The sequence below is a fragment of the Engystomops pustulosus genome, chromosome 5, assembly GCF_040894005.1.
Source record: "Engystomops pustulosus chromosome 5, aEngPut4.maternal, whole genome shotgun sequence".
Lineage (NCBI taxonomy): Eukaryota > Metazoa > Chordata > Amphibia > Anura > Leptodactylidae > Engystomops > Engystomops pustulosus.
The window spans coordinates 51,927,445-51,944,705 of NC_092415.1; the positions used below are offsets into that span (position 1 = coordinate 51,927,445).

At 41.0% G+C, this 17,261-nt stretch overlaps 1 protein-coding gene across 1 annotated transcript in view; it reads right to left on the reverse strand.

Annotated features, from left to right (window-relative positions):
- LOC140132770 (chloride channel protein C-like) overlaps positions 1-17,261 on the reverse strand; it is a 97,885-nt gene that overhangs the window by 62,444 nt on the left and 18,180 nt on the right. Inside the window, exons 8-13 of the mRNA XM_072151940.1 lie at positions 15,339-15,582; positions 13,034-13,228; positions 11,664-11,755; positions 8,254-8,345; positions 7,274-7,445; positions 1,330-1,501 (exon numbers count right to left, since the gene is read on the reverse strand). Of these exons, the coding sequence (XP_072008041.1) occupies positions 1,330-1,501; positions 7,274-7,445; positions 8,254-8,345; positions 11,664-11,755; positions 13,034-13,228; positions 15,339-15,582 (967 nt within the window). The remainder of the gene's footprint in view (positions 1-1,329; positions 1,502-7,273; positions 7,446-8,253; positions 8,346-11,663; positions 11,756-13,033; positions 13,229-15,338; positions 15,583-17,261) is intronic.

Here is a 17,261-nt window from a genome sequence, read left to right on the forward strand (position 1 = left end):
TGTCTGCAGTAACCCAAGGGTTAATGCAGACATGTGGTAAGCAGGAGAAGTCTGTTTTGTCTGTGTTGGCCTAGATAGCATAGACACCTTTGTAATGTCCGTACTGGACCTGCTTATTATGGAGTAGGGGTAGGCTGGTAGTGGGACTCCTACTCCATCCAGGCTTTGGTCCTGGGTTTCTGTATAGCCCACAGTTGCGGGTCACAGGACTCGTTAGAGCCTGATTTAGACTGTAGGCCTGAAGCAGTATGTGAGGCACTACCTGGAGAGCTGAAGGCTTGACCGTGTTCACACAGCAAAGGTAACTGAGTGCCTCCTGATATTCTGCTGGCCAAAAGCGTGTGCCAGGCAGCCTGGTACATGAATAGTTAGGTGCTGTTATTGTATTAGGCAGAGCCCAGCGGGGCAGGGTTTATTTTGTATTTTGTATGTGCCTAAGCCAAGGCTGAATTTGTGAATAAAACACTTGATTTGGACTTTAACTCTGCGTGTGTCCCTGCTTCCTGCACTGCTACAAAGCATCTACCTGAGCAATTCCCAGTGGGTATATATGCTGTACATATTTATATGGAACTGTATGTGTGTGTCTATGTCAGTGATGGCTAACCTATGGCACTGGTGCCAGAGGTGGCACTCAGAGCCCTTTCCGTGGGCACTCAGGCCTTCACCAGAGATGACTCCAGGTATCTTCCTGCAGTCCCAGACAGCCCAGGACTTGCTGTGCACAGAGCTATTTTAAAGTGACAGCTCTACCTGGGATTATTTTCTGCTTTATTGGTGTCCTCAGGGTGCTGGTATCAATGAAAGCTGTGACAGAGAAGGGAGTATAAATCACTAATGAAATTTCTGTGTTGGCACTTTGCGATAAATTAGTGGGTCTTTGTTGTAGTTTGGGCACTCGGCCTCTAAAAGGTTTGCCATCACTGGTCTATGTGATGTGTATATGCTCTATATGTGTGCTTATGCGTGTGCAAGTGTATAAATGTGTGTGTATGAGAACTGTATGTATATGTATAAAGGTATATAAATGTGTGTGTGTGTATGTATGAATGTTATATGTATATTTTAAAGTGGGAAGAGTGGCCCCAGAGTCTGCTTTGGGCCCTGCCTCTCCTAGTCACGCCACTGATAGGTAGTTTTCTTTGAACAGGTGGTTCTAATCTAGAGGCATGGCTGAATTTTTGCATACCTTTTCCTTATGGCTACTTGGTTGTCTCCATAAAGATATACAGTAACCTCCAGTTTCACATTTTAACATAGATCACAGTTGTTGTTTAAATGATAATCAATTTATTTGGCAAAATAAATACGGCTAAAGTCTGTACTTACCATAATAACAGTAAGTGATATGGTCAGTCTAGAAACACCGCTAAAATAAGCAGCTGAACCAATTGCTGCAAACAGTCCAGGGTCAATCCATGCCCAATATTCATCATTTCGAACGCCAAACAAGTACACCATAACTATACCAACAATCCTGCCAAACAGTGCACCAGTGTACCTGCAAAAGAGGATATGTAATGTAAGATACAGGGCCTTGCATTTACTGTCCATAGTTTGCATCCTAGTGATTAGTATAAGATATATTCCTAATTTCAGTAAGGTAGAGCTACCAAAAGAAGAGACACTGCTACCATTTCACATGTTGTTTGCACTATAGTAGTTTTCACATCCTTGTTATATTAACACTTTATTACTGTAAGCGCAAATGACTTCAATTGGGTTCCTGTTGCTCATTAGTTATTCAATGGATTTACATTGGAGAAAGGTGGTAAATAAGGAGACAACATCTCATAAAAAGAGGATCTGCAGCATCCAGGACAGAATGAATACACGTAAACAGGGTTAAGCCAAAAAGTGATTTTCCATACTGAGGTGGAAGAAGGTTTAGAGAACCCCGCTTCTGGAGAAAGATATGGGTTCTAGAGGTGGGGCTCATAATGTTATATTGTGGTATCTATCTAATATAACCAGAATTATGTGTATAAACATTTGTACAGTAGTTACAGACAGACTTTTCCAGACTTACATGAATAATTACATCCCATGGTCATTAACTTTCACAAAAACTTTGCATAAAGTTTTCATAGTACTGTACAATGACAAGATACTTTGTAATATATCAGAACAAAGTTCTTTCTTCTGGCTCTTATCTCGCTCATAGGCTACATTCACACTGCGTTATGGGGTAGGTATATACGGCCGATATAGGCCCCCCATAGACGCCAATGGGTGCACGTGAGCGTCCACCTCTCCCCGGAACCCCTACGTTTACCCCTCTCCTTACATAGATCCCCCATGTTTCCCCCTCTCCTTACATAGAGCCCGCATGTTTCCCCCTCTCCTTACACAGATCCCTCATGTTTATCCCTCTCCTTACGCAGATCCCCCATGTTTATCCCTCTCCTTATACAGATCCCCCATGATTCCTCTTCTCCTTACACAGCCCCCCGTGTGTACACTGCATTTCCCTGCGGGTTGTGTGATCATAATGTCATCAAAGGTCCTAAATGCAGTGTATTTGCTGCACAAGTTTCCTTGCTTTTTTGCTATGAAGGGTCCAGGGGCTCGGTGCTATCCCCAAGAAGCCGCCCCCCATTATCCAGCAGGGGTGCGCCTCGTGAGGTGATCACCTCATGGGTGGTGAACCCCTGCCTGAAATGTTGTATATAAATGAGTTAAGGGGGTGACAGAAAGGATGTTAAGGCCTTAAAGGAAACCTACCACTTGTAGTGGCAGGTTTCTGATGGCAATACCGGGCACCAGCTCAGGGTGAGCTGGTGCCGGAGCTTATTTTAGTTAGTGTTTTAAACCGCGGTATCGCGGTTTAAAACACTTTTTAAACTTTATAGCCGGCGCAGGGAGGTACGCGCTCGGCGCTTACCGTGCGCGCGGCTACATAGGAAGTGAATGAGAGCCGCGTGCACGGTAAGTGCCGAGCGCATACCTGCCTGCGCCGGCTATAACGTTTAAAAAGTGTTTTAAACCGCGATACCGCGGTTTAAAACACTAACTAAAATAAGCTCCGGCACCAGCTCACCCTGAGCTGGTGCCCGGTATTTCCATCGGAAACCTGCCACTACAAGTGGTAGGTTTCCTTTAACCACATGACCAAGACTAGGGGTCCTGTCTACGAAAAAGATGCGCAAGAAATAAATTTTTAGAATCGACTATACAAGTCAGTTGTCATGGACTCCATTCACTTATTAAAGTCAACGCGGAATATTTATCATTCACTGGCGCACAAGCACACAAGCCCCGCCGATCCTTTGCAGTGTTTTATTTCTATGTCTGGTCCTACCTGGCATAGAAATAAGCGCACTCATCAACTTCTCACATTTGAGAAGTCACTGACTGCAGCGAGTGTGCCCACGTAGGGATGGGAACGCCCTCTGCTGGCCACCTTAAACTTCGCCTCCCAGGCGTGGAGATGGAGCAAAAGGGAAAATAATCGCAAGTGCTAGCAATACGCAACTATTTCAGGGCTTCTACGCCTGTTTTGTGGCATAGAAGTCACAAAAAATACCCCAATATATTTGTTAAAAAAAATAAAGATCACTTATGGGATAATGGGATAATTTGGCCTAGCATCAGAGGGTTCAAGTGATGAAAACCTTACTCTTATTTTATACATGAATCTCTATCCTTTCTATTTCATGAACATAAAGACACGACTACACACAAGGCTTTTGTAGGTTGTAAAATAAATGTCATATGTTATCCTCATTCTTATAAGATTTCCATATATACTACATGGCATTTCCCCACACAGCCCTTGATGTTGTTGAGCTCATTATATGTAGAAGTAATGCTACAATTTTGGTAAATCCCAGCATAGTAGATTTTACCTGTAGCCATGGACAAATGAATTCATTGTCAGCATGTGGCAGGTCTTGCATCTAATTGTGTACATATAAATGATCTGCAGTAAAGTCATCATCAAGTAAATCATTCGTTGTCACGAAAAATATTAATAGGCTGTTTAGTTGTTGGTTTTAGCATTTTGTTTAATGGTTTTGCCAGAAGTTTCATTAAAAATCATCAGAGCTCACACAGATAAAATATGTTAATTGGCAATTAGCTCAATTAAAATAAATATCAAGTGTTTTCTTTCATATTAGTTTGGAATAATCTAATTAATACCTAGATATGATGCACATTCATCTTCATTATTTTCTACAGCTATTAATACTTACAAAAATACATGTAATGTTAATATGTCTTGTCAAAAGATGAGCTATTTCACATTTTAGTAGGGCGTCTTTCCTGACATTTACACTCCTGTTTCAGTAAATAATTATAACTCCCATGTTATAACCATTGTGAAGAATCCTTTGAAAAGACAAATTCAGTTTTGAGCAGTATCTCTATTATTCTATTCTATGAATTAATAAATTGACATTTTTTTGTTAACATTCTCCTTTTCACACCCCTTTAAATAGGGGAACAGTTGTCAATTTATTCATACATCTCTAGTAAGAGATAGTACAACAAAAGAATGCAGCCCCAGAATATTTTCTACAAAGATTTGCTAAAATGCAAAAAATGCACATTCGGTGAACTCCGTTGACGGGTAAGTAAATGTGACCCATTGTGAAGGCATGCCACCATCAGAAGAAACAATCACCTGAAATGTTCCTTTTTGTGTTAAAATGTTGGAAACGGCCTTTAAGTGGGACACTGGACTCAGGAACAACAGACAGGACAGTGAACCCTAAAACTCCAGCCCTGCCTACTAGCCCCTGAGTAATCTAGATGGATAAAACAGGAAAACAACAATGCAGATACAAGAGAATGGTCAACAACAGAAGCCGAGATCAAAATAAGCCAGTAGTAGAGATAGAAGTCTCAAAGGGTATAAAACAGGCCAAGATAAAGTTTGACCAGCAGGGAGAAACCTGAACACAGGATCTTTCTAGGCACCTAGAACTCTGCCCCAAGTTATGTCAGTCAAAGTTTGTTAACCATTGCTGATCCAGAGCAAGGCTGCAGACAGAAGGGTGTGGTGAATTCAAATAGCAGCCCAGCAGTTTGCACAGCCAAATAAAGTGAGACACATAGAAAATCAGCATTTCATCAGTCTCCCAGCGCAAACCGGGAATGACACAGGCATATATGTAATATGGTCACTAAATATGCTTTTAAGACTATCAGTCAGTGCATACAGGGGATGGTTCTGCCTTCACATTATTGTTTGAAACTTTGCAATTAAACCTCCACTCAACAATTGATACAAAGCTATCTAATTCCCATCCTACAATCTGACTCGCCTTTTTAATTATTTTCTCTATTCTATTCAAATCATGTGACGCCGATCCTGTTTAATCCTGTCAACTAATTCAACTAACTCCCCAACAATTTCAATACAAACTATTTCACTTTCAATCCTTTTTTTTGCATTTTTTACAAGCTCACAATCACAACCTCTGGAACATGCGTCTTTTGTCCCCTTTACAACATTTTGATCAAATTTAGAGTTTGCAGCACATGTATGGTCCCTTTTGATTAAAGTATATGGGACTAACAAAAATGGCTGAGCCTATAGACTCTGGCTCCCATAGAACGAGTTGATAGTTACCGTTATCTCCATTCAGCCTGGATGTAGGAAAGGGAGTTCGGCTGACATAGGCGTAGCTCCCAATAATTACTATTTAGCTGAAGCCAACCACCCCATCACCCCAAATGAGACCATCATCGTAAATCTTTGTGCCCTTGCCCCAATGTCTTTGGCTGCTAGTCCTGCTTTGATGGGTCAACTTGAGAGTCACAACCATAGGCTGGGAAAAAAAAGTTGTACAATGAAAAGGTGGATCCAATATGGACATATGCATCATGGCACATACACCCTTAGCTTTATCCCTGATTGGAAGTATCAGCTTAAGCTTTATCAGAGACTGATTTCAGTAAATTACAGATATATCATTAAAATTAAAGATTAGACATTCTGAATCATTTAAATAGTTTAAAATAGTTTGATTTACACTACCTGACTATCTGGCCAGTGGCACAGACGGAGGGTACTAGGGAGTACCGGGACGGAAAGAGTCTCTTTGGGAAGAGTCTATGGACCCTCTGGACCACCGCGGGAGATGGTGATGGTACTAGCCGAGACCCGGGACTGGAGTCTAAGTGGCACCTAGTCTTCACCAGAGCGCGCCGCACAAGCGGGATGGTCTTGCTGCGGCGGGGTGCCCCCAAGGTCATTCTACGGGTGCTACCAGGCCTGCCTATCAGGAGATGTAGGCCACAGTCCGAACCTGGGGTGACAGCAGGAAAACGGCTTAGCAGGATGAGCTGGAACTCACGGCAGGAAAACAGGAGCTGGCACACGGCACAGGAAGACAAGAGCAGACAGGACCGCGGAGGAATGCTGGTGACTTGGAAGCATAGGGACGCTAGAGACACAGGAGCGTATAGGAACGCTAGGAACACAAGAACGTCTTTCACTTCAACAGGAACCGCTTAGGGATAGCGAGGAATGCAAACCCTGGAAGTTCCTTGGAGAATGCTGCTGAAGAACCGGCGAGGCAGGAAGGGAGGTGCCAGATTATAAAGGCTGAGTCGTATTAGCCAGCCCAATCAGGAGGATGCTAGAACCGGTGCAGGCACGCCCTAGAGCACAGGAACGCGTGTGGATTAGTTGGACAGGAAGCAGGCTCATGGAAAGGTAAGTCTGGGCCGGGGGCGCCGCGATCCGCCACAAGCCAGGTAATGTGAATTAAACTTATATAAAGTACTGAAGTGATTCAGAATGTTGACAAAGGCATTTTTAAATCAGCATAGCATAGGCTATTGGAACCTGTGACCAGATAAAAATCCCATTCCTGGTGACATGCTTAAGCTGAAAATATATTTATTGCCTAGAATAAATGAGCCCATCAAAACCACACAGAAACCACTCTTTTAATTATTTTCTCTATTCTATTCAAATCATGTGATGCCGGTCCTGTTTAATCCCGTCAACTAATTCAACTAACTCCCCAACAATTTCAGTACTAACTATTTCAATTTGAATTTTTCCGAGCTCACAATCACAACCTCTGTGAATTGAAAGAGCAGCCAGGTTATTATTATTATACAGGTTCCCTGGCAGGTCATTTCAGCCACTACCAAAAGCATATAGATAGGATCCAGGAGCACTAAATAGAAGGCACCTATTTAGCAACCGAGTGGGGGTCCACATCAATAAGAATTTGGCGCCGGGATGGAGCATCACTCTGCTCTAACATCATTAACATCATACATAAAGTCATATGAAGAAAAGTTTACTTACAGCATAGGTACAACAAGCCCAGTTGCAGCAGCAGTTCCAGCAGTCCAGCAGGAAATAATAAAGTAGAATATAAGAGTGATAAAAAGTGCTGGAAATCCATACTTTTCATGAGTTCCCCGCTGGAAAAGAAGCATAATCCCCTGTTTTCCATTTTTAACCAGAAGATCAGCACCTATAAAATATAATTTCAATATTTAAAAAAAATTATTTTGATGAGATTACTACAAAGTCTCATTGTCAAACTACACATTTTCTTCTGTACTAACCCCTTATATTGTTTTTTGTTAATTATTTATATAGTATCCTCATGTTCTTTAGTTACATGATCAGGCTTCTTGTAATGTTTAGTCACTCTAAAACCATACATATTAGATAAAAGTCAGCAAATCGTATTATTTTCTAGGGAAACTACCGACAATCTCATGAGTATTAAAGAAAACCTACCACTTAAAAGTGGTAATTCTAAGACACAGATACATGGCACCAGATCAGGGTACGGGAGAGCCGGTGAAGTCAATGAGATCTCCAGCACACTCGCGCCTGTGCAACTTAGCACTGCCTGTTTCCCCCTGCAAAGTTGCGCAGGCGTGAGTGTGGCGGAGAGCTATGCAACGTCACTGGCTCTCCGGCACTTCAGAATCCGCCGCACGCACGGGTACACGCATGGTGCGCCGTGCCCTAGTGCGGTGCGTTGAGACAAATTTTAATATAACTTATAAAATCGGTGATAGGGGGTTTATTCTACTAATGAAAATATGCTCCGGCACCAGCGCACCCTGAGCTGATGCCATGTATCTGTGTCTTAGAACTACCACTTTTAAGTGGTAGGTTTCCTTTAAAGGGGTTTTCCCACGCACAAAACGTTAGGCCCTATCCACGGGGCTGTCCAGACTAAAAACTTTTGATAAATATCTTCCCATGTGTTCAACAGGTTCATTTTAAATGCAGATGTTACTACATAAGAAAGAACAATGGATTACCTTGATTAAAAATATGGGATGAATTTGGGAACATGTGCCCCGTGGACTCGGCTGGACAATTATATTCAGAGACATCCCACAATTCATGCGTGCTGTAGAAATATGAAACATAAGATGATGAATTTTTATTGGCATTTATATAACCTGTGCTCCAACCTAAAAACTTTTAGTGTTTGTGCACCTATTCCTATATTCTGTGACTTTGTTGTGCCCCATTTCTATTCTCCTTCTGTACAGGTGTAGATTTTCTAATAAAGCCAACTTAGCAATTGCTTGAGGTTCCCAAAGATCAGGAGGGCGTCACCCTGATATTCCCAGGACTGATACAGTTTAAAGCAGTAAAGCAGTGGGAGAGTAGGGAGCTATAGACTCCCTGCTGTACCACTTATAGTGGAACTATGCATTAGAGGGCTCCCAAAATAACGCTGTAACTCAGAAACACAAAATCCAACCCCGGCTTCTATGTACCATGTGGCGCGGGACAGGCCAGGGAGGAGATAAAATGTATTTTTTATTGATAATAAAAATCCTTTTCCATTACTGGCCACCCTAGAAACAGGCCTACAAAATGGCAATTAATGCCATCTACTTATGTAATGTCTTCTCATGTAGCAGGGATGGCATGTTAATTATTAGGCATTATTATTTAGAGGAAATCTACCCTCAAAATCCATCATGATTAACCAGGGACACCTCCTCATAGATCCAGGCACAGTGACTGTGATAATTTTCTTATATTTGTTATCCATGACCTCCATCCTTCTAAAATAAGCTTTTAAAATTATGCTAATGAGTCTGAGGGGGCTTTAGTGGGTGTTTCCAGAGCTCCTCGGCTATGTCTTTTACTCACTATTACAATGAGTATCCAAAATTATGAAACTGGATGGTATGGGCAAAAATAATCAACATTTATTTACCACCAGTTATATAATCATAGACCACCAACACTTGACCAAAAAAAAAAAAAATAGATACGATAAAATCACAATAATTCTTTATTAATTTATTTAAGACAATTAAAATGTAGCATTGGGAAGAGCAGGGATAAGAAGTGTCTGGCCAAATTCAATTAGCAATAATTGCTATACGGTTTGTACAATACAGGCAGTCCCTGGGTTACATACAAGATTCTGGAGGTTTGTTCTTAAGTTGAATTTGTATGTATATTTTATTATTGTAACCCCAGCCTAATTTTTTTTTTGGTCTCTGTGACAATTGGATTTTAAAAAAGGTTAAATTGTCATGAGAATCAGGATTAACAATAAAGCTTCATTACAGACATCTGTGATAACAGTTATAGCTACCTATTGTAGCCGAAGGCTAAAGTACAGTAAATTACCAACATCCAGAGGTCAGAGTGTAACTAGGGGTCGTTTGTAAATTGGGTGTTCTTAAGTAGGAAACCGCCTGTATACCAAATTATATAATATTATGTGGGCCCCACACACATAAAGCATGGAGGAGGAATCGCTATTGCAAGGCTGTCTGGTGTGGTGCCTATCATTTGTTATGGTATAAGTGCATCCTTGTACTTTTTTAAGAATAAGTACAATTTTTGATAATCACAGTTTATTAATTTTTTGTAGTGGTTAGGCTTCTTGTTTGACATTATTATTTGGTATATTGTACCAACCGTATAGCATTTATTTCTATATAAATTTGGGCACAAACTTTTTATCTCTGCTCTTCCCTATGCTACATTTTAATTGTCTTAAATAAATTAATAAGGAATGATTGTGATTTTATCGTATGTATTTCGTTTTTTTGGTCAGGTCGCTGTTTTAATGGGCAGAGAAGATGTATGTGTAAGAGGGTATTTTTTTTGTAACACCCTGTGATTCTGCAGCACTGATGGGCTCTGAATACACCCAGCAAAGCCCCTCAGGCTACTTAGCATAATTTGAAAAGTTGATTTTAGAAGGAAAGAGGCCATGGATAACGAATATAAGATTATTACCACAGTCACGGTGCCCGGATCTATGTGTAAGTGTAAATTTACTATGACAACCATTCAACAGGCGCAATAAACGGCACAAATTGATTAAAAAGGTGCCTAGATATAGAAAAGAAAGAATAACAACTATGATAGATGATCCCCATTGAGATACCGATCAAATATTAGACTTTATTCACTCATTATTTACAACTTTTAACAGTCCAGTAAAAACTCCTTACATAAAACGCCCACTTCTGCTTGAAACATGCAGTAGTGGGGCTGAGATAGTGGTCATGATGGCACCACGGGAGAACAGGACTGCTGGAGGAGAGGAGTACAAGCTCTTGTTTATTCTTACAGCCCACCTCCCCGCCGTGTATAAAAAGAAATATTAATTCCTGGACAACCCCTTTAATTTCCATTAAAGGAAATCTACCACCAGGATGAAGGATTGTAAACCAAGCACACTGACATACTAGTGTGTACCCCCTCTTGCAGGATATGTTCTTATATTAGCTTATTATGCCTTGGTTTTTACAAAAAAAAAGCTATGCAAAGAAGCCTGAGGGGCTCCTGGCTCCATAGGTGTTAATGGAGCGTGGAGCCCCTCAGGCTCATTTGCATAATTTTTAAAGCATTTTTTAAATCCAGGGCATAAGAAGACAAAAGAAGAACATATCCGAATATATTCTGCAAGAGGAGGCACACACCAGTATGTCAGTGTGCTTGGTTTACAATCTTTCATCCTGATGGTAGATGTTCTTTAAAAGGGATTGTTTGACTGAACAAAAGATTCTAGAATGCAGTCAGATGCCTGGTCAGTGCTGCTGCATCAGCTCCACTGTTCTTGTCCCACAAGGTGCCGTTAGTGGTCACCGCTGCAGCCAATCCCTAGCCTCAGAGGTGACCTCCACTCAAAAAGCATATCACTTCATATCTACTCTCAACTAGTGCATCAGACAAAAGCTCGATTATTGGAGCCAAAACAACATTGAAAAAACGAGCACAGTGCAAGGAGGGGAAAGTACATATTTTGTGTATTTAATAAATCCCATTGCTGAATTAAAAAAAAGACTTTTATTTAGATCTGACAAACCTTTTAATCCTCTTACCAATCTATGTTGATTTCAACAAACAGCTCTATGAGAATTAGACCGATCATATTTTGAAAACATGTCAAATAGTGCCCACCAGTGGAAAACTTTGGTATTACACATGATGATGTAAAAAAAACTGTATTACAAGTGATAATTACAAGATAATAATATCTGCTTTTACATCCCTTGAATTCATATAATAAAAGTACAGCAAGATATATGTCAAATTTTAATCACAATGTTGGTCACAGACTAAATGTAGGCTATATAGCCATAACCAGATAAAACTCGGACTAAACTAACTAGTTATACCCTCTTGTCGTACAATCTTTTGGCCTCTGTCGATGATTTACTGGCAAATAAATGTATATACTTACTTATGAGATGAATTAGTAACATGGGACGTGCTAGGATATGCAGTACATGGGAAGAAATAGGGCAGATAGACGGTTACTGTCATGGTTGCTACCTGAAATAATAAATTGTAAGTGATATATTTAGCAATGAAATAAATGTAGGTTCTCTGTGTGTAAAGCCAAACAAAATATTGTGCACAGTAATTATAGAATGGCTGCTTTCATTTATCACTAAAACATCCTATGAATCCTTTTCCATCCTATTAATAGAGGCTTGAGTGTCAGACTTACAGGATAGAGGGCACTTAGTACACCCCAAAGTTGAATCTAAGTATAATGGCCTTGTAAACAAAGAGTACATCCAAAAAAGTAAATAAAAACGATCATGAACAGAATTGTATGAACAGAAATATTTGAGACATTGGACCACATTTATTAATTGTGTAGTTTGCCTCACTATCGCGCAGAGTGCACCCGATCACAGCATGAACTTCATGAATGTGGCGCACCCTGCGGGTACCCAGAATGCATGCACTGAGTGCACCAATTTTTTTCTGGTGCGCTCAGTTTAAGGGGTAAGCAGTTTGCACGTGCATTTATGTGCAGTCTAGGGCAGAATACTGGTGCAGACTGCTTCTAAAATTTGGGTTAGTGGGTGATCTATTAAGACACACTGATTTTAATCAACTGACCTGCTGGTGTGACAAACATGATCATTATTAATAAGAGGCCTTGAGTTATAACATGTGACAGATTTCAGTCTTAAACTTTTGTTAAAGGGAACCAGTCATCAGGAAAGTCATTTTTACATGATGACATGTCCCAATAGCCTCTGTCATGTTGATATAAAAAATACCTTGGTTGTGCATTTGAATAACAGTGCGTGGTGAGTCCCAGGGTGGAGGCAGTTGAAATAGCTCAAGTCTTCTTCTACTCAATGCCTTCTCCGCTCTTCTTTACTCATTACCCTCCCTCAGCCTCTCCCCTGCTCCCTCCCCTGCTTATATCAGTTCCCCAGTGCAAACAATTTTCATTTGAACTGCTCCCATCCCAGGGCCTCGCCACATGCTACTGGCAGGGAGCCTGGTGATGTTAAAGAAACAATTAAAAAGCACTAGAATTATTCAGATGCATGAAAAAAGGCATTTTTGAAAACAACATGCCAGAGGCTATTGGAACCGGTCATCATGTAAAAATTAAAATCTTGTAAAATCTTGATGGCAGGTTCCCTTTACGTTTTAACTAGCCCTATGTGTCATGGAAAAAAACACTGCACTAGCATGCAAAAAAAAGAAGTTATGGTCCCAGTCATGAAAACCTTTTCAGGCCTCATCATTAAGGGTTATAACTCTGTGCTCAGATAACCTCTGGAAGTATTTTATTCTACTTACCAACAACACCATAGTCTCAGTGAGCTTGCTCAGCTGTCTTACAAGTTTGTTAGAAATGGAATTAAATAGCTTTAGGCGTAATTTATTGATCCTCACATTCAGACACACAAAGAGGGCGCCCAGTAATCCTCCAATAATGCCAATAGTAATACTGGGGATAAAGGCCAAAACGCTCATATTCAATAGATCCTTCACCTGCAGATAAACAAAAAAACAACCATTTATGTCACAGTGATGCTCCTGAATGTCACATCACAGTCTTCTTCATCTGCATCACACGTTACTCAGATGCACTTTGTAGACAAAGTTATATTTCAAATATATTTTATAACTGCAATATTTTAAGTTTTATCACATCACTAATCTCATTTCTGACAACTAGTCCTATGATGACGATAAGGGGGCATCAAGAGGTTTAAAGAAAATCATACAAATGTTCTTTCCGTGTTTGTGTGGGTTTCCGCCGGGTCCTCCGGTTTCCTCTCCTACTCCAAAACATGCTGGTACGTTGTTTAGATCTAGGCAATCTATGTGCAGCGCTGCGTAATCTGTGTGCGCTATATAAATAAAGGAATTACTTTATTTCTGTATTAATTTATTATACAAAAGTATTGTTTTAGAGGGGTAAATGTATGGGGCTTTCTGTCACTGGATGTTGCGATGGTTGAAGGGGTTTTCCAGGACCTTTTCAGATGAATGTTATTGATTATTCATAGCCTACCAAGCTCATTGGGGCACATTTACTAAGGGCTTTGCCCCAGTTTTCTGTAGTTTGCACGTTCTTTTAGATGTAAACTGCTTGCACAAAATTTACTGCACCACAAATGTATCGCACGCAACCGTTTTGTGGCGCAGCTGCAGTTGGCAACACATGCAGCATATCAGGTGCACGATCTTAGTGAATGGCGGCACAGTGCATTATCGTCGGACAATGCACTTTATTGGAACTAAGCGGATGGGTAAGTAAATGTGCTCCCATGTGTCCTTCATCCTCATTAGATAGACACTCAGGTTGCCCTCATGCGTTCCAGTTGAATTTCTACTGGAAATTCAGTCAGAATGGGAGGGGCTTGTCCCAATAGCATATGCGTTTCTGAACCAGAACATGTGAAAGCAACCTCATAGTAAGAGTGTAGTAACATATTCTAATTTTTGCATGCAGCTTTGAAAGTCAGAACCAGATATGGTTCATACCAGGAAATACTTTATGGACCCCTTAACAACCCATGACATACTATTCCGTCATGGTGTGGTTTAGGAGGTATGTCAAAGGTGTGTGCTGTTTCCAAGACCTACAAAAACACCATATACTGAAATTCAGTAGTATTGCAGTAAATGGTATAAGCCATCAGAAACATGTCAGATATTCCTACATCCTAAAATGACCGATTAATCAAAATATAATTTAGATATAGAGTTAATCTTTTACCTCCAGTCCTTATCTATCTGCTTTTAAAAAAAAACAACTTCCAAAGCAGAACAAGAAAGGAGCAATAAAATGGGGAAGAGAACCTGTTTTCCTTGCTGAAGTCCATTACATGGTTTACCATCATCCCCTGGACTATTTAGAAAATAAATAAAATTGATTCAAAGGATAAGCCAGAAAGGTTGAGGGGTCCTAATGAAATAAAGACTGTAGGTAGTGAGATCAACAGCATTCAATGGGGTGTAGGAAGATCTGTCGGTAGAACAGCATGGGAGAGGGAGGTGCAGGGGTGTGCATTATTAGCAGCCCGGAGCGCCGGACATCTTGTCCCTGCGCTCTGGGCTGCTAATTATAAGTTTCTTTTCTAGGTGATCCCGGCGTGTCAAGTCTGGCAGTGGACAGCACCGTGATAAACATCAAGCAATTGTTTTTTCTTATGGTTGATTTCCTTTAAGGCGGTTGTTCCTCAGCCACCAGGCTCCGGCCTAAAGAACTTAAAATAAAAAACTGTATACATACTGACCTCTCACGCTCCTCTTCTCCCCGCAGCTCCAGGTTCATTGTCCAAAGGCATGTCTATGCGCTCTACCATTGCACACACTGGCTGATGTGGCTGATTACACCACAGTGTAGCACACATAGAAGTGGCCGTCTGCCTAATACCCGTGGGGCAAAGAAGAACCTGGAGCCATGGGGAGAAGATGAGCGTCGGAGATGAGTACATACTTTTTAATTTTTAAGCAGGCCGCGCAAGGGACAAGGGGGCTGCAATTGGGACATTACTATAGGGGTTTCACTGGGGACATTATTATGGGGGCTATGAAGGCTGTATTACTCTATAAACCTTGCACTGATATAGAGAGTAAAGTCGGTACATACCCAAAATAAGATTCGCTGCTCTGCTTTGAAAAACCCAAAATAACCGCTATACGCAAATCCACCAAAAGAGGAAGAGAAAACCTCTGTAGTAAAAGTAGCCATTAAGCAGCAGAAGAATGTTTGCCAGGCTAGCTTAATGTCCCAGAAAGATGCCACCTCCTCTAGAGCAAAGAGTAGCCCACCGACTGGAGCTCGGAACACAGATGCGATACCGGCTGCTGCACCCGCTGTAATAAACTGCCGTCTGTGGAAAAAAACACATCAGTGCTACTCCCATCATCTGAACATTTACTTAATGTTTTATATTCACAGACATTCTCTTACATACTAACATAGCACATGATGGAGGTACAGATCCAATGTCCTTCCTAACCTTTCCTTACATGTGGGTGTCATGATATACAGAGTATTTCAAAAGAATATTGTTTTGTGATTTGCTTTCCAGAGGGATATCCTGTGTGCCCATGTATGGCCTCTTAGTGGTTGGATTACGAATTGCTTGAACAAGATCCAAGTTATGGGTCACCACATCCATATAACTGCCTGAAGTGGGGATCATGTTTCCAAATTGTATTTCGCAGTTTCAATGTCTGCTTGTTTTTGGACAGGGACAGGAAATGAATCATTTTATCCAATTATCAATTTATCCAATTAGATTAACTATTATCAGGAGCAGCCAATGTCACCAACTGCATTCTTCTGATGGCAATTTGGGACTTGTTTTTTGGCAGATAATCATCATCAATTGCCAAAATTGATTTCCAGAAAAGATATCACTCAGGACAGTAGATATTTGATCTGCCTGTGAGCTTAGATTATTCTCTTCTTTAATTCAAACCTCCCACTCACGTCTCTGGGACTTCTCCCGAGCTGAATCAATTCTCTGGAATGCTTAACCTTGGAGTATCAGACTAACATCCAATCTCCAAAGCTTCAAACCACATCAGTGGGTAATCATCATGTGTCTTTCATCCTTATTGGACAGACACTCAGGCTTGCACGCGACAGAAATCGGGGGGCGTGGGCGTCAGACAACCCGAAAGATTCAGACAAACCGCGGAATTTAAAAAAGGTTTTGTGTTGCAAGATCAAGCACTCACATGCGCCAGGAAAAGCAGGTGAACTACGGCGGACCTCGGCGCAGCAGCGACACAGGAAGGAACTCGGACACATGACCTTAGTGACCTTATGTATTTATTTATTTATTTTTATTTTAGTCCCTTATAAATAATGGCTGGACCATTATACAACCTCTAATACTTGCTGTATCCACCTTTACTGCTCATAGATGTAGGGTATTGCAAGCAGGGATCTCCGCCCTATTGTTTCCCATGACAATGTCTTATTTTATTTGTATATGTACCCTATCATCTGTAAAGTGCTGCACAATATGACACTATATAAATGAACATGTATTATTATTAAAGGGGTTTTCCCATGAAAGAAAATTCATATTCAATCAAGTTTCAATCCCCTACTGATGTTTACACAATAAAGATAATTTTTAACCCTTTACTTTACAATTTTACTCAGTTTTATTGCTGTTCAGCACCTATCACTCAGTGATGGTCAGTGTTAGATTCCAGGGTGTGGGCGGGGATCTCTCTAAGCAGACACATTGGGGCTCATTTACTAAGGGTCTGAATCAAGCATTTTCGTCGGGTTTCCCGAATTTTTCCGATTTGTGCCGAATTGCCCCAGGATGCGATCGGATTGTGGCGCATCGGCGCCAGCTTTTATGCGACAGAAATCGGGGGGCTTGGCCGTCGGAAAACCCGACAGATTCGGAAAAAAACGGAATATAAAAAAAATTTGTGTCGCAAGAATAGCACTCACATACACCGAGACAGAGAAGGTGAACTCCGGCGGACTTCGGCGCAGCAGCGACACCTAGTGGACATCGGGCGCATGACCTTAGTGAAT